The sequence below is a fragment of the Eleutherodactylus coqui genome, chromosome 4, assembly GCF_035609145.1.
Source record: "Eleutherodactylus coqui strain aEleCoq1 chromosome 4, aEleCoq1.hap1, whole genome shotgun sequence".
Taxonomy (NCBI): Eukaryota; Metazoa; Chordata; class Amphibia; order Anura; family Eleutherodactylidae; genus Eleutherodactylus; species Eleutherodactylus coqui.
Window position 1 is genome coordinate 31286128 of NC_089840.1, and position 27138 is coordinate 31313265.

General features: G+C 46.0%; 1 protein-coding gene across 2 annotated transcripts in view; it reads left to right on the forward strand.

Annotated features, from left to right (window-relative positions):
* The window catches only part of CRYBG3 (crystallin beta-gamma domain containing 3), a 158496-nt gene that overhangs the window by 23975 nt on the left and 107383 nt on the right, over positions 1–27138 (forward strand). For both annotated transcript variants that reach the window (XM_066599157.1, XM_066599158.1), the window contains exon 2: positions 11337–11406. In XM_066599157.1, coding sequence (XP_066455254.1) covers positions 11337–11406 — 70 coding nt within the window. The remainder of the gene's footprint in view (positions 1–11336; positions 11407–27138) is intronic.

Consider the following 27138-nt stretch of genomic DNA (forward strand, 5'->3'; position numbering starts at 1 on the left):
TTCAAGTCAGAGGCCGACTTTTTATACAAGTCTTGTTACAATAACTGGGAATTAAATATTACATACATGCTGATATTGATAGCGGTCTGACTGGTGGCCAGGATCCATGTGTAAACTTGCCATGACCTAAAATCTGAACTTAGTAGGTCGTCGTACAGTATAATATCTGCTTATTATCCTCCACTATCATGAAACAAGAAGCTAAATGTACATTGTAAAAAAAATTATTGGAGTTGTCAACTTTTAACGATTCCTTTTTGTCAGAAAGGTCCTTCAGCAATAAGCCAATGACACCAAGGTCATCAACATAGAAGGGGGTTCTTTACTGTAAAAGCAGTGAGACTGTGAAACTCTCTGTCTGAGGATGTGGTGATGGCAAAATCCATGGAGGAGTATAAGAGGGACTAGATGTCTTTCTAGAGCGCTATGATATTACAGGATATAGACATTAAATAACCAGTTGTTGACTGGGTCTGGGGTCTGGTAGTCGGGTGGGAACTATCAAAACGTTGATCCAGGGATTATTCTGACTGCCATTATGGAGTCGGGAAGAAATTTTGTCCAATTGGTTTCTGCCTCCTTGGGAACTTTTTGACTTCCTCTGGATCAACAAGGCGGATTGGAAACAGGCTGAACTCGATGGACATTGTCTCCCTTCAGTCTCACATACTATGTTACACAATATCCTGTTGCTGAGTTCCCCCAGTGATTAGTGATGGAAAAACTGTGTTAGAATGTGGTAGCTAGCATTCAGGTAATCTGCAGCGTCACCATGGGGTAAATTTAAGTGGTTATCCAGTCAAAAAATGTTTTTGAAAGCTACTCACCTGGTGGAAAATATAAAAGGCATAGTCCCCTCACCCGATTGCCCCATTGCTCCTGTTCTGACAGCGTCCGGTGCCCTACTGCTCTTTACTTTTATTGATGACATCACCCAGCAATAGGACATGTGACTGCTGCCAATCACTAGCTCTCTTTGACCAGTGATTGGCTGCATGGTCACATGTCCCGATGTCATTGCTGCTGCAGTGTGAAGTAGAGAACAGTGGGGTACCGGGTGCTGCCAGGACAGGATCGGGTGAGGCGATTATTCCTTTTTTTTCTGCTTTTCCACAACATTGAGTAGCTTTCAAAAAATTAGTTTCTGGCTGGATAACCTTCGAAGCATTACACAATTCTCATTGAAATCAGTTTCCTGTGCATATGCACCTCCTGTAGTGGAGTATTCATACAATTTGTGTGCAAGAATGGGCTCAGAGACTGTAGACTGGGGCTGTGCAAGTAGTGGTGAGGACATCGGGGTTGGCTAGGTAGCGGGCACTAGTGTCACAGTCCTAGTCTGAAGGCAGTGAACCCCAACATGAGAGCTATATCCCGCAGCAACATGAGCACTGTAATAAGCTCAGTCGCAACTTTCGGTGAGAGTTACTATTCGGCGAGTCCCAGCTGCTCAATCAGTAGAGGTAGAGCACAACAGGATTGGGTCCACAGCTTAAGGTGTCTTTCCCACCTTTCAGTCACTGGAGGTGATCCTCTAAAGACACAGTCCATAAGTTATAAAAGTCCAGTATTTGGATAATGGAGAACAGTCAACTCTGGGGACCGCGTAGAGGCCTAGCAAACATCTTCGGGAACTTTTAGAGGCCTTTCTTGAGTCTTCCACTTTGTTGCGTACATTCGTTCTCCTTCCTCTCGCAACAGTTAGGACACCCCAGGCCATGTCCCAAGATACACTATAACAAATCTTAAAGAAACAGTCAAAAATAAACAATTAATCTTGGTGGGGTGCTTCCCTGCTACACATATCATGTACAGATGGATCCTCCAGTGCAAAAGCTGCTATTTTGGAGCCACTTTCCACCATGGCTGATCAACTCCTTGGTAATTATAAATACTCCTAAGAGGGGCAACATTGGACCCGTATGCCTTCTCAGTGGTCAATATATGCTGTTTTGGAGTAGTCTGCCACGGATAACTGGATTGTGAATAATATGACAAAATTAAAGGCCTTTTATGAGGCTCGATTATCAGACAAGAACGTTCACCCAAAAATTGATTTGCCCGATCATCAGGCCATAGGAAAGTACAAATGATTAACCATCCAACAAGCAAACGATCATCCATTGGCTAATCATACCTTTTATGTGAGCAGAGAAATGCTCGCTGGTCAGCTGCACACCTGCCTTCTAAATAGGGAGATGTTTAGCCGACCATTGACTGCTTTATGGTGGTGAGCAAGCCTTCCTTCCCATGGCGTATGGGTCTTTATTGGCCTATGTAAAGCACTGGTAGATGTCGAACGATCTCATTAATTGACATGTACCATTACTGAGACATCGTTAAATATAAAATAGCCCTTACCAATTACTGTAACAAGCCTCATGCATGCGGATGTGGTAAGCACCACCATCATCTCACTGGTGCACTACAGTGATATCAGTATAACCTGCCATGGTTCCAAAGTGAATGGCAACGGTCGTGTGACACAAGTAGTGTAGAGACTATTGGCAAAACATGCCAGTCATCGTGGTTGGCGCTCCTACAGATCTATACACTACAGCTCCATACAACCTTCGAGGGTCCATTATACGGCACCCATAGACTTTTGGGAGGTCCTACTGTACTCCTGTATGTGGCATGCTCAATCAGATGCCGTAGTACGGGGAGATGGCGAATTAATGTGCCTACTATACATGCAGAGTCCCACCATTAAAAAGTGCGCTGGGCCTCATTCAGAATTTTCAGTAGGAGAGAGCGAGCTGGACGGCTGTTACCCTGCATTACAATGCGGATCTATATACTATTATATATATCAGCCCCCATGCGATCTCTAGGGGTTGGTAATAGTTATTACTTTTCTGAATCCAGTATTAGTTCGATAACCAGTTCCAGCCTTAGATCAGGTGGTACCCAAATTTTTTATTTTTGCGGCCCTACCACCCAAATAAGGAGGAAACTAAATATATTACACTGATCTGCCTGTATTCTACTTGCGTAGAAAGCTGCAAGATGGCAGCATAACCACACCAGAACAGCTCATCGAATAAATGCAGAAGCTGAACTAAACTCGGTACATAAATACAGCACTAAAGTCAACCTCCGTACATGAATGCTACACCAGAACCAAGCTCAGGACATAAATACAGCACCAAAACAAAGATCAGGACATAAATATAGCACCAGAACCAAGCTCAGGACATAAATACTGAATCAGAACCAAGATTATAACATAAATACAGCACTAGAACCAAGTTCATAAGCTAAATACAGATCCAGAACCACACTTAGTACATAAATACAGCACCGGAATCAAGCTCATAACATAAATACCGCACTGGAACCAAGCTCTTAACATAAATATAACACTGGAACGAAGCTTATAACATAAATACAGCACCGGAACCCAGCTCTTAACATAAATACAGCACCGGAACCAAGCTCATAACATAAATACAGCACCAGAACCAAGCTCTTAACATAAATACAGCACCGGAACCAAGCTCATAACATAACTACAGCACATACTCACCTCAGTAAATAAATATAATACCAGAACCAAGCTCATAACAAAAATATTGCCCCAGAACCAAGCTCAGGACGTAAATAGAGGAGAAGAACCAAGCTCCTGACATAAATACAGCACCAGAGCCAAGCCCATAACATAGAGCAGCAGAACTAGGCAATTGTGTTGTGGGGCGGGCGATGGGCTGACAGCAGCACCTTGTTACATCAGATAGAAGACCGAGCCAGGAAGGAGAGGATTCATTTAGTTCCACAAAACGCTGCCACGTGGATGAAGGTGGTCATCTGAACAGACCTAAGGGGAGTGATCGCCCCCAGCCTACATCCACCTGCTGCCCCTCTAGAAGCTGACGTCTGGCACCCTTTTCAACCGCATCGGTAGCACATAGCTAACTATGTTGATAACTAAAAATGGCTGAATAGACTATAAAAAGAGCGAAGACAAGAGGATGACGAATGCCTCAAAGACCTATCAATAATTCATCTGTATGGTAGATAAATTCTATGATCTTACTGAATATTGTAAGATCCGCAAACCAGTCCAGACGAAACGACACGCCTAATAAAACATACATTGATCCGATGGGTTGATAGGATGCAAAGTATGGCCGATGGTGACCCGTGGCATAGCCATAATGCATAATACATATCATTATAAGACCACTTCCCAGAACCGCTTCATATAAGGACCCGGAGAGACTCACTTAGGTGCTGCACATCGGGACGCCTGTCTGTATCACCTTGTCATACGTGACATGATTTGTCATCTCCTCCTTACAAGCACTAAGTGCAGATCCTTGAAGGATGCGACGGCTTTATGAACGCTATTCCAGTATATTAAATATGAATGACGCCAAGACTCTACCGATGTGCTCAGAAAATAAGGTTGTGATCCGATATCGCCATTACTCTCTGGTGGAAATTAAAAGCAGCTTAAAGCGCGCATTTATAATTCATGAGTAATCATCGCGGTTTATTATAGAAATGATGGCCGGGACGGCGGCCGCAATCACCCTCTGAGAAGCAAAGATTTTCCCTCTATTGTCCGCACCCTGGAAACGTTGGGACTTGCGCTTACATATTCAATCCGTCTAGTATGTGCAGTGCGGTCTGCAAAGTACGGAACGATCCGCTGTAGTGCTAAATATTGGACTATAGACGATTGAGAACCGCGCCGAAGATGATGAGGAAGAAGTATTATAATGCGCATTGTGTGCCAGATCTGCGAAACTTTGTTTGCTCTGTGCCTGTCTGAGGAAATGTAGGAACATCACTTTCACAGGTTCCAGCAAACACACGTGTCTGGGAAGTTGGGTTTAACAATACTAATGGCCCAAGGTGGCCGGACACGTGATAACGATCATCTGAATAGTCACGGGAAATAGGTACTAAAGTGTACAAATGACTGTGTGCTTCTACACGGAGCGATTGTTCTTCACTTGTTCCATTTCTCCATTGCAGAATGTGACTGAGGAAGATGGAACAATACCTCTGCAGCGCCACCTATTGGATGGCAGCATTCCTGCAAATCAATGTCTGACCCTTTATACAGGTCTTATAAAGGGTCGGACATTGATTTGAAGGAATGCTGCCATCCAATAGGTGGTGCTGCAGAAGTATTGTTCCATCTTCCTGATTTGCATATTACCCAGAGGAGCATGCATGGCCTTATAAGTCTCCTTACTCAGCTTCTAGGTGCTCTCCTCAAGGAGAGACAATACCCCTTCCAACTTGATCACAGAATTAATTGTCGGGATTATTTACACAGGACACAATATTGTTTGTGTTAAGGCTGGCAGGAACAGATGGGCAGGGGATCCCTACCCCAGCCCTCTCCCGTGTCCCTACCTACCCTCCCCTCTGGGCTAGGCCCCAGGGCGACAACTGAGCGACGGTCCCTGCGCTGCACTAGTGACAGGGACCACACGGAAGGAGGGACAGGGAGAACTCACATGACCACCGGGGGGAATCATAAAACCACCTCCCCCCGGCGGCACGCACTGACCCAAGCGCCACGCGACCGACCAGCGGACAGGCACGCCCGCACACGACACGGGATGTGCCGCGGCGGCCAACCACCAGAGTGGGGGAACTCCGGACACTGCAGCACCCAGACGAGCAGCTCGCAGCAACCAGGCCCCGGATCCCCCAGTGGTAACCCCATCTCTAACAGTTTGTAGACTAGTTGCGGGCATATAGGTTATTTGGTGGGACTATGCCTGAAATTTCATCCACTCTCCAGTGTGCGCCCATTGGTTGCTGAGTCCACTGAGCGGTCTTCCAGTAAACACTCACTACTTCAAAAGACTGTAGTACCGAGTGTTTCGGCAAAGCCAGAGACCGCAGCGCTATGTGTACCTTTCGAACACCAGCATGGACTGTTCAGTTGAGGATCACTCACATGTATTTATGTGTTATCAGGAACCAATGAACATTAAGTGGGTGGGCAAAATGTAAAAAAAAAAAAAAGAGGCAGGAGCCAATCAGTGTTCAGTGGGAGGTGCATGCCGAACAAGCACTCGCCACCCTGCAAAGTTGTTGGCTAGTCATTGAAGGACAATGATTACTGGTTTATACTAGATGCTAATTATTCAACCAGTGACTATTTTTAGGAAAGTGGAAACAAATTAATTCTCGTTTGTCACCCATTTGGTGGCCGGGTTTACATAAGACAACTGTCATTTAAATTTACTTTTATTGAGTGACTATAAAGGCTGTGTTCACATATGTGTCTTAGGATTCGTTCAGAGCCTCCGGCACAGATCTGGCATGACATGCCGGTGGAGAAAGTCCTTCATGCAGGATTTTTTTAATTCAGTGTGAGAGGAAGCTCAAATTTGGCAAAATGCTGGGCGACCGTCCGGAAAAACCCCCTTATAGTCAATGGGGTCCTTTGGTTCTGTCACGTGACAGTTCAGTTTGGCCAGCAGTTGTTGAAAACCGAAACCCCTACTGCTGATGCGAATTGGCCCTCACCCATATTTGCTGGTCCCTGTAGATGCACTTGCAGCATGAAGACCCATCTGTATAGAGTGAAGCCTCTGGTCAGCATTAGCATGATTGTATAGAGCTATTGTTCCCCGGACACCCCGGCATTGTTCTCCACCACCAAGGACTCCTCCGAGCTGTTTGGTTTGTGCGTCTTGGAACAATCATCGTAAATATTTAACTAGAAACATAAGACTCATCTGTTTACCAAGTGATTCTTCCGAGGTCTCGCTGCCAGGATGCTTCATGCTACTTTGTTTGGTCCCTTAAATTGCTTTGATATAAAATAATTTAAAAAACACTATACTCGTCTCATACATCACCTTGCTCCAGCAGTCTCCTGTAACTTACTGCTCTAAAGAATACAGTCTTTACTATTCAGTCCCACGGGGGACGTCCCTGATACAGAGGTGATGTTGACTTATGTAGCAGTCTCTTGGCTCACCTGGGTGGAGGTCTCGGCACTCTGCAGGGATAATACCACTATGTCGGCTGCATCACTTAAACTTGGGCCTTGACAAATGTCATCACTCACTGGAGCATGAGAATCAGCATCCCTTCCAGGGCTCTGCTCCAATTACCAAGTCCCAACTAGCTGTCCAACCCACGCCAAAGTAACAGGGCCTTATCTTGGCCAGTTTCCGTGCCCTGCTTGGTCTGCAGACTTTTCTGTGGCAGAAGGAGAGAGAGAAGGAGTGGAGAGAGAGAGGAAGAGTGAGTAGAGAAAGGAAGGAGTGAAGAGAGAGATGAAGGAGTGAGTATAGAGAGGGAGGAGTGAGGAGAGAGAGAGAGAGGGAGGAGTGAGGAGAGAGGGAGGAGTGAGGAGAGAGAGAGAGAGGGAGGAGTGAGGAGAGAGAGCAAGGAGTAAGGAGAGAGAGGAAGGAGTAAGGAGAGAGAGGAAGGAGTAAGGAGAGAGAGGAAGGAGTAAGGAGAGAGAGGAAGGAGTGAGGAGAGAGAGGAAGGAATGAGTGAGGAGAGAGAGGAATGAATGAGGAGAGAGAAGGAGGAGTGAGGAGAGAGAGGAAGGAGTGAGGAGAGAGAGGAAGGAGTGAGGAGAGAGAGGAATGAGTGAGGAGAGAGAGGAATGAGTGAGGAGAGAGAAGGAGGAGTGCGGAGAGAGGAAGGAGTGAGGAGAGAGAAAGAGGAGTGAGGAGAGAGTAGGAGTGAGGAGAGAAAGGAAGGAGTGAATAGAGAGGAAGGAGTGAGGGGAGAGAGGGAGAATAGAGAGGGAGGAGTGAGTCGAGAGGGAGGAGTGAGGAGAGAGAGGAAGGAGTGAGGAGAGAGAGGAATGAGTGAGGAGAGAGAAGGAGGAGTGAGGAGAGAGTAGGAGTGAGGAGAGAGAGAGGAAGGAGTAAGGAGTGAGGGGGGAGAGGGAGGATAGAGAGGGAAGAGTGAGTAGAGAGAGGAAGGAGTGAATCGAGAGGGAGGAATGAGTAGAGAGAGGAAGGAGTGAGGAGAGAGAGGGAGGAGTGAGGAGAGAAAGGGAGGAGTGAGAGGAAGTAGTGAGGAGAGAGAGGGAGGAGTGAGGAGAGAGAGGAAGGAGTGAGAAGAGAGAGGAAGAGTGAGTAGAGAGAGAGAGAGGGAGGAGTGAGTAGAGAGAGGAAGGAGTGAGGAGAGAGAGGGAGGAGTGAGGAGAGAGAGGAAGGAGTGAGGAGTGAGGGGAGAGAGGGAGTTTAGACAGGGGGGAGTGAGTTGAAAGGAGTGGAGAAAGAGAGAGAGGAGTGAGTCGAGACAAGTGGAGAGAGAGAGGAGTGAGTCGAAAGGAGTGGAGAGAGAAGGGGATAGAGCGTAGAGAGAGGGGAGTGAGAAGGGGAGAGTAGAAGGGGAGGGTAGAGAGACAGAATTCATTATATTTTATTCATGGATGTCATGAGAGAAAATTTTTTGACAAGGTTTGTGGCGAGCCGAAAAAGGGTGGGAAAGACTGGTTTAAGATTTTAACAGGAGAATTTCTGAAGTTAAAAAGACAAAACCCCAATAACGCATCCTATAGGTAAAATTATAAATCCCAGGAAAAGAATTACAAGTGTATATTGTTGCGTTAAAGAAAAAATGCTGATAAGAACTACGGCGAAAGGATTGTTACACAAGCGAAGCGGAGAAAACCTTTTACCTGGAGCAACGATTAACTAAAGACATAGTGACTCAGATGAATTCCATACCGTATGTTTATGTTCTGCGCTCATTACATGGGTGGGTCAGGAAATCGGGCACCTTCACTTCATGTGCCTCGCCTCAGAAGGAGAAATGTTACCAGAGATGAAAAGCAGATGTGAACGTCAGCAAACTCATTGTAATTCCTGGTGACATTTCCATATAAAATGCCGGGAATGGAGAGGCCGTGCACCACCCGGGCACAATCATTGTTTCTTCTCGTTGCCCTTGGATACATTGTAGCTGCCTGCACTTGATACAATTAAATCCAAGCAGTACTTTTCTGTATGCCTGTGTGCCATGTGACTGGTTGCTCAGATTATCTCATGTTTTTGATAAAACATCCCGGAAGAAGGAGAATATTTGGTGATTAGTAGAAAAAAATGTTGCTTAAAAATTAAAGCCCCTTAGGAGGACACCAGCCGTCCCCATGGGGGTTGTGTCCAGCGTTCCTAGGCACCTTAAAAAGGATCTGTCACCCCTTCTAACATGTCTGGTTTAGTAATTACTTGTATTTGACCATAAAATAAAAATTCTGTAGCATCTTTTCTTAGATCTCTGTGTTGTACCGTTCCTCTGTTATTCCTCCTGGAAATGTGTGAATAAATTAATACCTAGGTGCAACTTATTTCCATAAGGTGTTTCCCTACAGAGGCCAGTACTTTCCAAATTGATAGCACAGATTATGCAGGAACAGTTGTGTTTTACAATGGAGATATTAATGACCATTTCTCACTGTAACTCCTTAAGAATATGGCCTAGTTTGGTACTTAAGGGTACAACAATTTGGGTGGATTTTCATCTCCACTTTTTAAAAACCATAAGTTTTTTAACTTTCCGTTGACACGGATCGGGCTTGTTTGTAGCCGGGCGAACTGTATCTTTTCTTGGTACTGTTTGGAAGTACTTATAATGTATTGTTAAGGCTGCCTTCCCATCTGCGTTGGAACACTCATTCTTCCGGTAAAGTTCCGGGCAGCTGAACGGAAACCGAATGGACGCCATTATAGTCAATGGGGTCCGTCTGGCGCTGTTCGGTTCAGTCATGAGACAGCCCGTTTGAGCGGGGGATTTCACTTTCCTGCTTTCTGAATGGAGCAGGAAAACTGAATCCCTCTCGCAGATATGAAAGCAGCCCAACTTTTGTTATACTGTATATTTTTTAGGATGGGGGGGTGGAGTCAGAATACATCAATTCTGCTTGGGGATTTCTCTTTACGACATTCATGATGATGCAATCCTTTTTTTCTGCAGGTTGGTAGGATTACGACTAGAGATGAGCGAATCTTCTCGGTTCGGGTGTTTTTGAACTCGAGCACCGCTTTTTCCGAGTAACTCACTACTCGGACGAAAAGATTCGGGGGGCGGCGTGGTGGAGCGGGGGGTCGCAGTGGGGAACAGGGGGGAGCTCTCTCTCCCCCCTCCTCCCCTCTGCCACCCCCCGCTCACCCCCGGCGCCCCCCGAATCTTTTTGTCCGAGTAGTGAGTTACTCGGAAAAAGCAGTGCTCGAGTGCAAAAACACCCGAACCGAGAAGATTCGCTCATCTCTAATTACGACAATACTAAAATGTATACATATTTTTTAGGTTTTTCCACTTTTTTCAAAAAAAATAAAAGTTTTACTTATTTATGGCATCGCTGCATCCAAAGATCCAGAACTGTTTTTAAAAAAAAAAACTTTTTTCAAGGACAGAGATCTGTAAAGACTTACATATGACTATTTTGATCGCCATTATTGGGAGGCTAAAGGAAAAAGTATTTTGGGTCTATTTTCTTGCTTTTATTGATAGCTTTTGCCATGCAGGTGAAAAACTGTATTCACTTTATTGTACGGGCCGTGTGGATGCGGCGATACCAAACATGTACGAGGTGCATTAAAATTCTAATGTCTCATAATTTTTTTCTAAAAAAAAAACTATTTACCCCGTAAAGCTGAAAGTACCTTCCTGGATTCCTCAGTGATAACTGTACTATATACAGCCGATGTCCGGTGGCGTCCCCTATATAGGAAATACAGATGTTTTGTGGACCCTACATATATATACACGAGCGTACTTTTGGGCTGTGTGAGGTGCATGTAATTCTATGCACAACACATGCCCCTATATACATGGACTTCTTCTCACACAAATCAGTGGTTCTACTCCTGTCTGATGCGGGAACGTCCTGTGTCTCTGTGTATTGGACCTCATGTGGAATGAGTGCCACCATGAGTGCCACTAGTCTAAAGGCCATTTTACACGGTCCGATGAATTGTTCAGATTTCCGCTTCTAGCAAGAATCTGACTGATTATCGTGCAGCGTAAACGCACGCACCGACTGAACGGCGAACGAGAATTGGTTGTCTTATCATTCGTCATTCAGTTTTTGCACGCCTAAAAACTGAATGATGATCGGCCAGTGTAAAAGCACAGGAATGATTGTCGCTGAGACATCCGTCGGGAACCTCTGTGTAAAAGGGCCCTACGCCGGACGTTTTCTGCATACAATCTATTGTTGTCCTGATTCCTAGAGTCGATTATTACAAAACCGGTTTCCAAAATCATCGAAAAAAACAAAAAACCATGTTTAAAGTTAATATATTAACAGCGCAGGACGCCCGCTGTGTGCGAATACCAAGTGCTCGTGGGTCTCCTGGTGCTCATACTGTTTCCTTGTCATTGTCTTCCAGGAATGAAGATCATCACGGCGCCCTCGCCTTGGACAGACATGAAGTGCCGCCATTAGCAGAACCGGAACAGGTAGGTAAAAATAGAAAATCCTGTTTGCTTTCACAACACCATTTATTCAGTAGGGGGCAGGACGTATTCAGATTGGCAAAAAGAAGAAAGTTTCTGCCATGTTAGGGGCATGAGTAAGAGAAGAAGAAGGGCAGAAGTTAAAGCATATCTCCCAACAGTTCTGGATGCAGTGGGACAGTGCTGGATTTAGGGGGCTGAGCAGTCCCACTGTCCTGGGAGGCAGAAGACATGTCCCGCAAGAATGGAGTAATATAGAAAGCTGCTTATACTCGCCCATTCTACCCCCACTGTTCCAGTCCCCAAGCTTCTTGTTGGTCGTTCAGTTTCAGTCGGCACAAGGATCATTGCCAACTCGGGCAATTATTGTGCCATTTAAGCACTGATCATTCTGTGTTTCATATAGAAACATGAAACACCAAAGATAAATGCCCTAGGACTCATTGAAAATCGTGCAGTCTAAACAGGCTACCCCAAAAGTGCGAACAAACTAGCGATGACGTCATCAGCTCTTTCCGTCAGGCAAATGAGAATCGTGAATTTCTCGACTTGTGTAAAAGGGCCATTAGGGATAAAGAGATACTAAAGGCCCACGACCATGAGCTGCGAAGTGAAGCTGTGCCATCCTGTTCTCCCAGGCTCCCGTATGCATTGTGTTTCCCAGAGGTCTGGGGAAGCATAATAGTGACTAAGAAATGGGGAGAGGGGCATGACTTTTTATTTTTGGAATTATTTAACTCTTTGCATCTTGCACTATGCATAACACAATATTCAGTATCAGTTTTGCCCAGAGTGCTTCTTTAATTGGGCCTTGGGTTATTTTACCTCAAAGGGATGTTCCAGACATTTAGCATTGATGACCTATCCTCAGGATAGCTCAACGATAGTTGATCAGTAGAGATTTGCCACTCAGAATTCCTGCAGATCAGCTGATCCTCCGGCCCGCCATCAGTGCATCAAGGCCGGACATCCACTTCGGTCGTTGGAGCCGAAAGTGTAAAAGGATGTATCACTCCAATTGATTTAAATGGGAATGAAGCCTTCTATTACACATCTGATTCTGCTGCACTAATAGCGAGCCAGAGGATCAGCTGATCGCCGGGGAACCAGAGTGGCGGATCCCCAACAATCAACTATTGATCTGTCCTGAGCAAAGGTCATCAATACTAAATGCCCAGAATACCCCTTTAAATACCTGTAATTCTTTACTCTGTAATGTATCTCCCGTGTAATGAATTGCATTGTTTTCTCTGATCGTAGAGATCTGTAGCGCCATTAATAGTTTCCGGATATGATGACCCTCCGTAGTCATGTAGCAATGCAATATCTGGAGTCTAATACTTTCCAGCTCTCTTCGGTGGTCCGGGGCGGCCAGCGGGGAAGCTTTCCTGGGCGATTGCTCTTTGAAGTGGAAAGATGGCGCAGTCCTACAGACGGCATTCTAGTCAGCGACTGCTAGTTCCCACAGAGTACACGCACCGTACAGCGAGGCGCGCACATTACACATGGTCAATGGTGCAGGACGATTGCTTTGTGTTTGTACTTTATTGCTAGACACTCGGGATTGTTTTGGCAGCGGTATATTTTTATGAGCCGACAGGGATTATGTGATTGAGTACTTAACCATTTCATGGAATGTGATGGAGCATATAGTATATTCACAGTGTTGCACATCACTGTATCGTCATGTAGCGGCTGCAGGTCATTCATAGTCCATACATCCATAAGCACGATACTGATCCATTGAAAGGTAGTTGTGGTGTATTTGATGGGATCGATCAGTATTTATCATGGCAGCACGGTGGTTAGTTCTGGGGTCCTAGGCTCTAATGTGACAAGGACAACATCTGCATGGAGTTCATATGTTCTACCTGTGTTTGCATGGGTTTCCTTCTGCGCTGCAGAAACACACCCAGAGGTCAAAAGGATTGAACCAAGATTGACTTTTAGCACCTGTACATAGTGGTGAAAGTCTAATCGGTGGGGGTCCAACTGCTGAGAGCCCCACTGATCCCGAGGACAGGGTTCCCGTGTCCCCCTCTTCTCGTTACTGCACCCACAGTCACGTGGAGATTCACTAGAGTGGTGGTTGCACATGCGTGGCACTGTTCTTTTTATTTTAATGGGTCTACGGAAATAGCCAAGTACAAGTGCCTAGCCCTCTTTGGCACTCCCATTGAAGATGAATGGACATCAACTGCTGGCCATCTGACACAGCAGCACATATTCATATGGGGATGTATCGCCTAAGGGTGGGAAGTGCTAGAAATTTGTACGGAACGTCCAAAGGAAGATTCTTCCCTTGCTAAGAAGTCCAGTCTATAATGGCGAATGAAAGTATTAGGAGAGCTCAACAATGCCGGCCAGTTCTCCGTTGGAACTTGAGCACGTTCTGCCCATGAAGTTGCTATGGCTCTAGTAGAGTGAGCCCGAATGCCATCAGGGGGAGATAAACCTTTGCTCCTATAAGAAAAACCTGATAGCCTACCTCAATCGTCTAGCTATGGTTGGTTTTTAGGCCTTATTCTCCTTCTTTGGGCCACCAGTGAGCATGAAAAGATGACCTGACCTCTGGAAGCCTTCAGGCTGAGTTAGATAGATCCTAAGACATCTGCTTACACCCAGTGTCTGTAGGCCCCTTTCCTCCTCCGAGGACAGTTTGGCACAAAAGGGAGGCAGAACCATATCCTAGTTAATGTTGGTATAGGAAGGACACTTGGGCCTGAATGAAGGTATAGTTATTAGTACAAACTTGTACAGCACAAATCAACCTCAGTACATTGATACAGAACCAAAGCTCATAAATGGGGAAAATTGGCATCTACCTCATTTGTTTTTTGCTTTTTTTGCCTTACTCTGGATCAACATTGGGGGATTAATAGGCTGAACTGGATGGACATATGTCTTTTTTCGGCCTTACATACTATGTTACTATAATACAAATGCAGCATGAACGAACACAGTACACAGATACAATACCAGAACCAAGCTCATAACATAAATACAGTAGCAGAAATAAGCAATTGTGTTGCAGAGACATCGATGGGCTAGCAGCAGTGCCTTGAAAATCAGAGGGGATAAGACAGAACCAGAAGAAGGAGGATTCATGTAGCTCCACAAGATGCTGCTGTAGGGAGGAAGACTACCATGTGGCTGGGTTGACCTAACGAAGGTGATCGCCCACAACCTCCATCCACCTGGTGCCACCCCTACAAGCCGATGGCCAGTGCATCCACATGGGTCGTACGTAGATAAGGCCAGCCATGACCCTCATAAAGGATCCTCATCACTTTCTCCCTCGCTTTCCTGCGCTGTTAATTCCTAACTTGTCTTCTAAAAAAATGTGTTCTTCTTCAGCCCTTTTTCCTCTACATTTCCGTGTTGTCCGCACGACTTGTTTTGCCAGAAAACTCTTGGGCTCTGTTCCCAGTGTTCCACTTGTTAATTTGTTCCGTTACCTCCGCCGATAACACGCAGGACACATGAAGCTATCTGTGTACCCGTGTCGCCCCGGTAATGTTATATACAGTAGCAAACGTCAGATCGCATTACACCGTGAATCACTAAGTGCATTATAACGTCATGTTATGATCTATATACACATTAACCGCAGTCGTCTCTTGTTGCTTGCTCACAGTTCCTGGAAATCTGTTCTCATATCCCCAAGTGTGCAGGACATGTTGGCAGATGCTTGGATGGAGGGAATGTGTTCCTGCCTGTCACACATGCTTCTACTTATTTGTGGGTATTACTAAGTCGCCATTGGGAGAATCACTATATATTAGGGAATCTCTAGTTATGCAGTTACGTGATCAGTCAGCACAGTAGCTCCAAACCATAGGAGCTTAGGATAGGTCATCAGTGTTTGATCAGTAGGGGCCCAACAGCTAGGACCCCTGCCGATCAACAGAATAAAGGGCTGCAATGATTCTGTGATCGCCACATCCTCTTCATATTTAACATAGGCACAGTGGCTTGTCCATACGTACATCTGCAACTGTTATGGCAGATCAATTCTGTATACATAAATCAGATGTTATGTGCAAGCCAGATGTAAAATGCCACGTTTGGATCAGACATAATGTTAAAGGATGAATATACACACAAGGTACAAAAGCGGATAATGCAAAATATTATATAAGGAAACCAAAAAGTTGGGAAACGGGGAATCTGACCCTAACCTACTAATGTGAGGAGACTCTAGCTAAAAGTGGAGTGCTCGCTCTGATTGGGGCGATCCCACGTCAGGAACCTGGGGCAACCCTGATTCTTCCTAGTTGGAAACAGAGAATGTGGCTGAATTAGACGTTATATGAAATATAATATATGAAAAACTAGAAGTTACACAAGTACATAAAGTGTAAGATGCTACACAAGTGTATGGACCACAAATGTTCAGCAGATAGGATGTAACAACACCCCCAGGTCACACTAGTAGCCAAGCAGACTTATCTGAACTAAGACGGAGGACTGATGCATAGCTGCCAACTTGACCAGAAACCCCTTCAGACTAAAAGTATAACCGGCATCCTCTGTGGGGAGGAGCTGGAAAAAATGTGTCTAAACTAAAGCTGATTGGCCAGTTGAGACACACACCTCCTAGTCAACCAATCAATCCACACACCAACAAAGAAGTGCCTCCATCGGCATCCAGCTTCGAAATGAACTGAGCATGCATCGGCATGAGCATCACATGGGCCGGATTGACACTGTAACGTTACCCCGGTCCTGATCCTCCAACATAGTCGGCAAGCCATGACAGCAGAGCTGCTACTCGTCAAAGGTATGGAAGACAGACCATCAGTATTTAAGCCTCGCGAGATCCCCATAATGTGTTTCTTTTAGGAGATCTGTGTCCTAATTATTGGATACTGCATGGATTTAAGGGTTACTTGTGCTCTAATGACCATATACTTTTAAAATATATAATAATATATATAAAAGTATAGTTTCCCAACCAGAACCCACTAGAGGGTCTCACATACTTACCAGTTGCTATACTGATGGAATAGCCGGTCCCTCGTCATCCCATGTGACCAGCACTGCGATTAGTTGAATCCTCCTGCATCTGCTGTGTGACTGGAAGACACTTTCTCTACTCTTTCCTATGAGAGCTGCAATGTGAGTCTCATAGGAGGATTCCTGGACTGTTGGAAGATTCAACTGCTGGCCACATAGGACAATGGGGAATGGAGTAAAGCGGCTACTTCATCAACCAATAAGTGTTTTCTCCCCTAGTAGGCTTTGTATGGCAAATGCACCCCAGAGAAACGACAGAAAGTTTACTCAGAGTGACCCTTTAAATTGCTGTTGGCAGAAGACTCGCCCGTCCCACAGCTATTGCTCCCGATCTCCCCACACACATGTATGCTCGGTTCAGCCAAGCATGTGTTCCTAATTAGGAAAGGTGTCTGACAGTGGCTTATCTCTCTTGAGAGCATATAGATTAGCCATGTTAGATTCAAAATGCCTTATCCTTTTTTTCCTCAACATCTGCTAAGTGAATGTTGGCTGAACATCTAATACACATCACATAGTTTTGCCTACTGGGTGGCCATGCACATTAGATAGCTGTCAGCTAAGTGTTCATTCAGCCAACAGCTATTCTTTCCAACCCCCATACACATGTTCATGCTTGTCCCTCGCCTGCAGACCCCTCTGTCCCCCGCCAGCAGACCCCTCTGTCCCCCGCCAGCAGACCCCTCTGTCCCCCGCCTGCAGACCCCTCTGTCCCCCACCTACAGACCCCTCTGCCCCCCGCCTGCAGACCCCTCTGTCCCCCGCCTGCAGACCCCTCTGTCACCCGCCTGCAGACCCCTCTGTCACCCACCTACAGACCCCTCCGTCTCCCGCCTGCAGACCCCTCCGTCCCCCGCCTGCAGACCCCTCTGTCCCCCGCCTGCAGACCCCTCTGTCCCCCGCCTGCAGACCCCTCTGCCCCCCGCCTGCAGACCCCTCTGTCCCCCGCCTGCAGACCCCTCTGTTCCCCGCCTGCAGACCCCTCTGTCCCCCACCTACAGACCCCTCCGTCTCCCGCCTGCAGACCCCTCTGTCCCCCGCCTGCAGACCCCTCTGTCCCCCGCCTGCAGACCCCTCTGCCCCCCGCCTGCAGACCCCTCTGTCCCCCGCCTGCAGACCCCTCTGTCACCCGCCTGCAGACCCCTCTGTCCCCCACCTGCGGACCCCTCTATCCCCCGCCTGCAGACCCCTCCGACTCCCGCCTGCAGACCCTTTTGTCCCCCTCCTGCAGAACCCTCTGTCCCCCTCCTGCAGACTGCTCCATCCCCCTCCTGCAGACTCCTCCGTCCCCCTCCTGCAGACCCCTCCATCAGTGGCTTATCTCCCTCAGAACAAATGGATTCGGTATGGTTAAATTAAACAGCCCCATCCTTATCTCCCCAACATTTGCTGTTGGGAGAGAGTTGGGAGGCTGCCATACCCATTAAATGATCAACTGGACCCATGGAAATCATCAGGTTAGACTGATCTACATGTAATGTGTTTGGCCACCCTTAGTCTTTGAATTTCAGATACAAAGTTTATTTCTGCTTTTATAGTGATTACATGAGTTTAGAAATGGGTTTTCTTTTTCAAAGCGACCCTTCAGTTTTGAGGAAACAAAGATGGCTGCACCGCTTCTCCGATTACCTAATGTATACTGTGTATTAGTGTGCATCGGTAGTCTAAAATACTACCTGCTGCTATGACTGGCCAGCACTGCTCACATGGGCAGCACTGGCCAATCAAAGCAGTTGTATTGTCTTACATTAATGATGCAATTAATAGCAATGCACAATGTGCCTCAGGTAGTCAGAGAAGTGGGGCGGACATCTTTGCTTCTTCAGGACTGGAGGGTTGATTTAGTCCTGGACAACCACTTAAAACAGCCGTCCGGTTCAGGAACAAAATTTATTCAGGGTCTGAAAGAGGCAAGTTATATTACCTGGTTCTATCCTGGTTCAGCCACCGATCTGCCTGTTCCTGGGGCCCCTCTTCATTCTTCCAAGAAGGCCACGATGATTCTTAGACTACCCAGTGCACATTGGGCTCTGGTGGTGCAACGTAGTCTACGACATTACATGCTACTCTGATTGATCAGAAAGCAGCAGGCAATGTCTGACTACCGATGCACAGCATATATGGAGTAGTGACAGAGCGCCGCAGCCATGTTGGAAGAATAAATAGTGGCCACCGGAAGAAGCAGCTTTGTAGCCGAACTGGAAGTAAGGATGGCACCAGGTAATATAATGCCCCCTCCTCCAGTCCCTGGACAAATTGTATCCCTATGAACAGAAGGTCACTTTAAAGGGGTTTTCCAGAACTTGGAGACAGTGGCCATCTTTTTGCAGTGAGAGCACCATAAGGTAGTGCCTGTCACACTGATTGCAGTTGTATGTCTGATGTATGTACCTGTGCAGTAGTTTTGGAGAAACTTGCATTTTATTAGTAACAACCACACACAGAAGTAGTCCTGCATATTCATGAGCTGTAGGCTAGCCACTCCTACCTCACCCTCCAGCCAATGATTGTCAGCTTGCTCGCTTTGCACAGTAATAAGCAGACAGCAGTCAATCAGTAGCTGGAAGGCAGGGTGGATTTAGCTAGTAGTCCTCGATGCATGTGCTGCCACTGATAAAACACAAGTTTCTTCAAAACTACTGCACAGATCCACACAGTAGACATATCTCTTTGATCAGTGCGGAAGGCATTACCTTGTGAAAGATGGTGGCAGAGTCACAACTATTGTTGACCCATCCGCCGAATAGGTCATCGATAATTGATCATTGGGGGTCTACTGCTCGGATCCTGCTGTTAGTGTAGATAGAGCCAGAAGGAGACAGCTCTGCACACATTACAGCAGTCCGCGTTGGTGGTGCAGGCACAGCTCCCATTGAATGCAATCCAGTACCAACCCGAGTTGCTCCAATATCGACAAAGTGGTCTGCTTCCGGCAGGCCTGGCAAAGAACTGATCGGCAGGGATCACGAGTGACGATCCCCGTTGATCAACTATTGGTGACCTATCAGTAGTTAAAGGGGTTGTCCCAGTTGTATGTTTTCCATAAAACCCCTTTCCCATGCAGGAACATAACTTAAGTGGCATATACTCACTTCTTCGCGGTGTCCCACGTGGCTGCTTTGGGTCTTCCCAGTGATGTTACATTTACAGCTTTGCGCTCAATCTCAGCTCTGTCATTGGCTGCCGTAAACAGGCGGGACTACAGCCTCTAAACAAACATCGGGAGTAAGGACGAAGCAGTAGCGCGAGCCCCAGCGAGGAGCAGGGAGAGGTGAATATATATTCTGTTATGTTACTGCGTGGGAAAAAGGGTTTTATAGAAGACCTACAACTCAGACAACCCCTTTAAGTTGTGGAAAATCCATTTAACCCTTTCCAATCCAATTTGTATCCTGGTTTTCCTAGGGGGCTTACTCTTTTTCTGCAGTTAAGCAACGGCGCTATCTGCTGGCTAAAGCCAGTACTGCATGAGGTGACACGTTGGATAGCCTCCGACAGCAGAGAGGCTGGCAAAATACAGTAAGAGAACCCCGACTGACGTCTTTCAACATCGGAGCTATACAGCCTTAAATCATAATGTCTTTAGACGTCAGACAGTGGATTGGAAAGGGTTAAGGAGCAGCATGCACAGACTTTCATAAAACAGGCTGCTATGAAACCAAGGGAATTAGATTTCCATAGCTTCCCCTGCTCCTTTATCAGATTGCTCCCACTCATGAGCTTCTGGCTTAGATACAGTCCATGCTGCTCTTGTATCTGGATGGGTCATAATGCTTCACTGTAGCTTAGTCAAGGATTCCCTGCACACAACGATACAAATGTAGCAATGAGCCGAACCTTTCTGACATTAGTACCAATGGGTTACGTGCTGAGATGTTATCTTGTATCTGGATTTCAAGGACTTTTCAGACCCTTTGAAGAAAATCAGCATTTAGAAGTCGGTCTTGTTACTATTCTGCACTGCAAGTGTTTAAGAAGATCTCATTTTCTCAGGGTCAAGTGCATCTTTTCCTTGGAGTTCCTCCAAATCAGTGTTAAGTCAGGTCAGAGTTATTGTTTCACTCTGTGATGTGATTAAACGGATGTATCCCACACCGAGGCTTTATGGGGAATTAATGAGCTTAGTTTCCATTTGTGGACAACGTTGGCACAGCATGCAGCGCTGCATCATAACGTCTTGGAAGGTCAGTGGTGAAGCGTGTGAGTCATGGGCACATAGGGAATATGGACAGATTCTTATAAAATACCGCTCCCTAGTAAACAGGTGATGACATCACTGTAAGGCTGATGTCATGTAGGGGTATTATGGCTGTCTTTATGTGCTCATATTAAAATCGCAACACTTTGGGGTCTGAGGTCGTGGACCACCAATGCTCTTTTTTGACAAGTCTTAATATCAGAAGATTGATAAATCTGGAATGTGATGCATAAAAGGAGTTGGTTTGGTGTAACCCCCATTGATTAGCGGTTGTGTCACCAACAAGCATGTGCCCACTTTCCAAGTCATATAATGAAGTCAGTGCCAGGTCCTACAGAGGGGCAACGTTATTTCATAGACATGCTATTCTAAGGCTAAGGGGGGTCTCACACTAACAGATTTTAATTGCGGAATCCACCATCACCATCTGCGCGGAAGATCTGCGGTAAACAGTGAGGGCATTAAAAGGCATGTATTTTTGATGTTTTTGTTCACACTCATGGGTATGCATCGCGTATGCCGCGAGTGGAAGAAAAATCGTAGCATTCTCTATTTTAGTACAGATTCTCCGCGGACGGCCCCCATTGAAGTCAATGGATGCGGGTGTTCCGTTGAACATACGCAATTAACATTGCGTATGAGCGGTGGAAACACTCACTAATTCAGAGGGAAGTAGATAGGAATGCCGTCTGGAGAGGAGCAAGAGATCTTTCTTCCCCGCGGACGGCACGTCATACATACGCACGGAATAAACGCTCGCATCCGCAATCTTTCATGATCATTTGCAATTACTTTCCGCAAATGATCGCAGGTTTCCTCTGCAGAAATACGCATGCGGAATCCGACCCGCTCGTGTGAGCCGGCCTCAGAGAGGAGGATCAAATAGGGTATCCCTTCTATTACACCCATAATAACTAATAGTCATTTTAGACACACCGATTCTCATTTAAACGAGCGAGTGACGTCACCGCCAGCTCGTTCGCTCTCGGTAAGCCTGCTTAGACAGGCAGATACATCTTTGGCTTATTCAAAAGAGCATCAGTCATTATCATTCAGTCTTTCACATTTGCTGTATTAGGATGGACTGAACTAGTAGAGTTTAACGATAAGTAAACGAGCCAAAAAGGATTTTTTTGCCTGTTGTAGGCAACTCAAGGGTGAAGTTGTGGATGGAGTGCATCTCCCTCCCAGGCTCTTAGTCTGGACAGGGTGGCGGTCCAGTCCACAACTTCACCCTAGTTCTCAGGAAGCTCAGCGGTAGGCACTGACCCCGTTACTGGAGCATAAAAGACTGCAGTTCCAGGGAGTCAGTGTCTGACAACCTGAGGAGAGAGCAGCATCCTGCTGTTTGGACCTAAGCACCCTGCATGGTGCACCTTTTTCGTTTATTATGTTGAAATGGACAATTTTCTGTTTGTCTTCTGAAATAAACTGAAGTAAGTTTATCAACTGTCTAGTCCGGAGTGTCTGTGCCGACCCCACTCCCTGAAGGACTGTCTCACACTGTATAAAATGAACGACGAACGAAAAGCGAGCGATTCTTGTTTGTCATTCAGTCGTTGTCTCGCGTTTAGACCGAACGATCATTGTTCGCTTTCGCTCGTTTGAACGATACTCGTTCCATCTAAAAGCACCCTTACCGCGGCCCGGCGCCCTCTTCATGCATCACCTCGCCCTTGTGACTTGCTGTGTTTGTACTTGATTTGCAGAGTAAATTCTACTTTTTGATTCCTTCGCTGTGGTTTTCAAGTTTTTACTATTTACTTAACTAGCTTCTCGGATTCCAATTATCATTAATTAAGAATTTGCTGAAATGGTTCAGGCATCATTAACGGCGCTATTTGTGATTGCAGAATAATCTAATTACATTAAATCAGATTGTTAAATCACTTTATTACTTTGATTCTGCCTCTTGTAAGTGTTTACATAAAATGAGAACATTTGGAAACCTACATAAAATGGCACATGGAAAACGCCAAAAAGAGCTCCATCGCTCTGTCCTTAGTAGTACTCAAAGGCGTCTTAAAGGGAACCTGTCTTATTTCACATGCAGTCCGATCTGCAGGCAGCGGGTTGTAGAGCAGGAGGAGCTGATCAATACATAGTTTTGTGGGGAAAGATTCAGTACAGCTTGACATTTATCTAAAACTTTGGTCATTGTGGGCTTAGGAGTCCAGTGGGCGGTCTTCTCAGAGATTGACAGACATGCCTGTATGAGTATGTCAGCGGATGTAGCTGTCAATTACTGACAGGACCACCCATTGGACTCCTAAGTATTGAAAGAGCAAAGGGATTTTCCACCTATCTTCATGAGAGGTCATCAATATCAGATCGGTGGGGATTGACTCCTGGCACCCCTGCTAATTAGTTGTTTGAAGGTGCTATGGCACTGGAAAGAGACATCTTTTCATGGAATTCCTTGTACAGCACTCTACGTTAAGTAGTGACTGTGTCTGTTAAGCTTAATCCTATTCACTTGAATGAGACAAATCTGACATCACAATTCCAAAAAAGTCGGGAGGGGTATTGTCTCTCCTTGAGGAGAGCACCTAGAAGGTGAGTGAGGAGACTTATAAAGCCATGCATGCTCCTTTGGGAGATATATGCAAGTAAGGAAGGTAGAACAATACCTCTGCAGCGCCATCTATTGGATAGCTGCATTAGTGTGCAGTAGGTTTCTGACTTGGCTGGTGAGAGACAATGCACACTGATGAGGGGCAAATATTGTCTAATGTTTGAATTGAAGTTGGTCTCACTTACGGTTCCATTGTGTGGAAATCACCACTTCTACTAACCCAAATGTATCCAAGATCATGAGCATGACTATACCATAGCTTCTCTCGATCCTTGTCCTAGTCCAGTGGCCCCCCTACCAGTGTGGCTGGAATCTCTCTCTATGTCTCCCAGTAGCAGACAGTCTCCAGTTCCTCCAAGGACTAGCTGTAGCGCCTCTAGTGAGCGCACCACTGCTGGTGAAAGTGGCATCACCATACCAGCGGCTTAGTGCTTACTAGTGGCCGCTGGCAGGGGCGTAACTATAGAGGGTGCAGAGGATGCGGTTGCACCCAGGCCCAGGAGCCTTAGGGGGCGCATAAGACCTCTCTTTTCCATACAGGGAGCCCAGTATTATGACTAAAGCATTATAGTTGGGGCCCCATTACAGATTTTGCATTGGGGCCCAGAAGCCTCTGGCCGCTGGTACCGGGCTGCGCTGTTAGCATGAAGAATTGGGATATGCAGCTGATTTTGAGTCAGAATCTGTGGATCTTGACTCTGTTTTGGATGCGAAATTCACCATGGAACTTTCTGGTGTGGAAATTCCGTAGTATTTCCGCCCTGTGTTAACGTACCTTAAATCTATAAAATAAACTTATTTTCGAATCCATCTGTCATCATCTTCATGATAGTTCATGAGGACAATGCAGAAACAAGTTCTCCTGAACACATAGAAGAGGTCCCGACAAGCCGGGCTTATAGATCAATAAAACTCTTCAAACGGACAGATCTGGCATTTTTATGTCCGTAAGACTGGACTGGGTGACACAATAACAACATTTTCTTGATAGATTCCCTTGAACACAATGTACACGGAACCGGTAAAATTATTCCCAGAAATCATCTTTATTGGAAAGTGCTGCATTCGGAGGAGCGCCGGATTTTTATGGGTTTATCTGTTTGTACAGAAAGAGAAACAAAGTGCAAAGCGTAAGATTCATTTTATAGGAAATCTCAATCTCTCGGTTACATATTGGGTAGAAGGGTTATAAAGTCGGCTTTTTAATAATACATGCTGTATATACATATTAAACAGGGTGAGTATTGGTGCAGTAGAGTCCCTATAGAGCCATTGATCCTAAAGCCGGTGCGACGCCGCAACTCACACATTGCTATGCGCTGCATCCATCAACGACCCCAGTGACTGCCCTTATATCAGTATGCTGCGTGCAGCCTCTGGAGCCCGGGATGTTGCTGGGCAGCCAAAGTTTTCCGAAAACTAAATTGTCCTCTATAGAACAGCTTGTATTGCAAGGAACTTGGTATGTAAAAACCCATAAGGGCTTCCTAAAAGCACATTTACACCGGCCAATGATTGGGAAGGAATGTTTGTTCACCCAATCCTTGTGCCGTGTAGAGGTGCACCGGATCAGCTGACGAATGAGCAAATACTCATTTACTGACTGATTGTATCTTTCGTGCAGCCCCCAAAAATTATGCATTGACAGCACACCCCCCGTGTGAATGAGGGGTGTGCTGTCAACAATGATAATACTAGATTGGAGACAAACGGTCACATTGTTTGTCCGCAATCAAGGGCAGGCTGGGCCGAGGAGCAGAGGGACATCTACTTTCCCCAGGCCACTCCCCCAGCAGCTGTTTCGGGCTGTGCCATTCGGTCCTGGGGCGGACGATTGCTGTGGAAACTGACAAAGCTGCAGGAGTAGCAAAAGCAGTGAATGCACCATCTGTAGGAAGCTGGACACTAACCGTGCAGGGCCAGCGGAAAGGGGCAGGCACAATGATACAGGTCAACCCTGTGGATAGGTTATATATAGAAGACTATACCTTTTTAAAAACAAGATATTTTGCCCTTAAAATCACCAATTTCATCATTCATTGGGAGACGGCCCCTTTAAAGGGGTATTCACATCATACTAACTCGCCGCCCATCCACGGAATAGAGGATAGCTTGCTGATCAATGGGGATCAAACTGCTGGGACTCCCGCCAATATTTCACTGCCTGTGTCCGAAAGTTCTGGCATAAGAAAAATACTACATGTAGTAGCGCTATATGATATTTCACCAGACATCCGTCAACAGAGATGTCCCTTTTGAATGCATTTAAAGGGAATATGTCACCATCCTTTTGCAGTCCTTACTGACAGTGCCTTAAGGTAGTGCCTGTCATGCTGATGGCAGTGGTATTTCTGCTATACATATCTGTGCAGTAGTTTTGGAGAAACCTACATTTTATTAGTAGCAGACAGACACAGAAGTAGTCCTGTATATTCATGAGCTTCAGCCTAGCCACACCCATACCAACCTCCAGCCAATAATTGGCAGCTCTCTCTCTCTATGCACAGTACTAGCAGGGGGAAGTCAGTCAGTGCCTGGAGGGCTGAGTGGGTGTAGCTAGCCTGCAGCTGATAAATATCCTGGACTACCTTAAGTAGTCCTCTATGCTACTGATAAAATGATATTCTAAAACTGTTGCACAGATCCACACAGCAGACATATCACTGTAATCAGTGAACCTGTCACTACCTTGTGCTACCATCAGAGAAGGGTGCAAAAAGGTGGTAACAGGGTCTTTACATTGTTCAGAGCCTACAGTATATTGCCAAAAGCATCTGTGTAACTGGTATCTTGCTGATGTTATGAGCTTGGTTCTGGTACTGTGTTTGTTATGGCCTTTGCTTTTGTTCTGTATTTATTAGGCCCAATGCCCACGGACGGAAATTCCGCAGCGAGATTCCGCACGGAATTTCCGCCATTGCACGCTGCCATAGGATTGCATTGTTCTATGCAGACAGCGGCATGTCCTATTTCTGAAATGTCGCCTCTGACGTGCCGGCTCTGCGCTGCGCATGTGCGGCTGTGTGCCAGCTGGCACATCGCCGAGATAGAAGACGCCGGACAGGTAAGTCCGGGTCACATCCCACTGCGAGAATCTCGCAGTCGGAATCTGACCCAGCCATGGGCATGAGGCCTTACAGAGTGTTTTTCTGGTATTGCATCTGTCAGGGGTGCAAACTTTTGTCCTCAAGGGACCCCAACAGGTCATGTTTTCAGGATATCCTATAGTAGGAACACGTGTGCGCAATGTCTGAGGCACCGCAAATAATTACATCGCCTGTGCAATACTAAGGAAATCCTGAAAACATGACCTGTTGGGCTACCTAGAGGACCGGAGTCGTGCACCCCTCCCTAATCTATGTATTGAACTGCTTGGTGCTGATGCTGTATTAATGCTATGAACTCGGTTCTGGTACTATATTTGTTCTAAACACTAATGTATTTATGTTATGAGCTGGTTCTAGGTTTCTGACAGTTCTCGCACTCACTAGCTGTCCTTCTGGGTATTCTTGATTGAATTCCTCGGCCACCTCATGTGAACTTCTGTTAGCAACCATCAAGTTGATCTCACTTCTGTCCTGGATTGTTAATGGCATCTTCTGGTACCTGATAAGACATGTGATTAGTGTTTTCCATACCACATAATTGAACATAACCTTATGAATAGGTTGCAGGTATTACATAAATGGCTGCACCTATCAATTTCTGGTGAAATTCTACCCTTATATCTTGTATCCCATGACCACCTTTCCATTGACATTTCTTGGGCTGAATCCAAGATGACTGCCACCAAGATGGCTAAAAGGCACAATAGGGCCAAAAAGTTTCCCCCCACCCATTTAAGTGTTCTACTAAGTTTCTTACCTGTGCTTCCTTTCATTCAGAATATATTCCAGGTGGACCTGACTTTTGAATCGCCCAATATAATGGGCACACTGAAGGT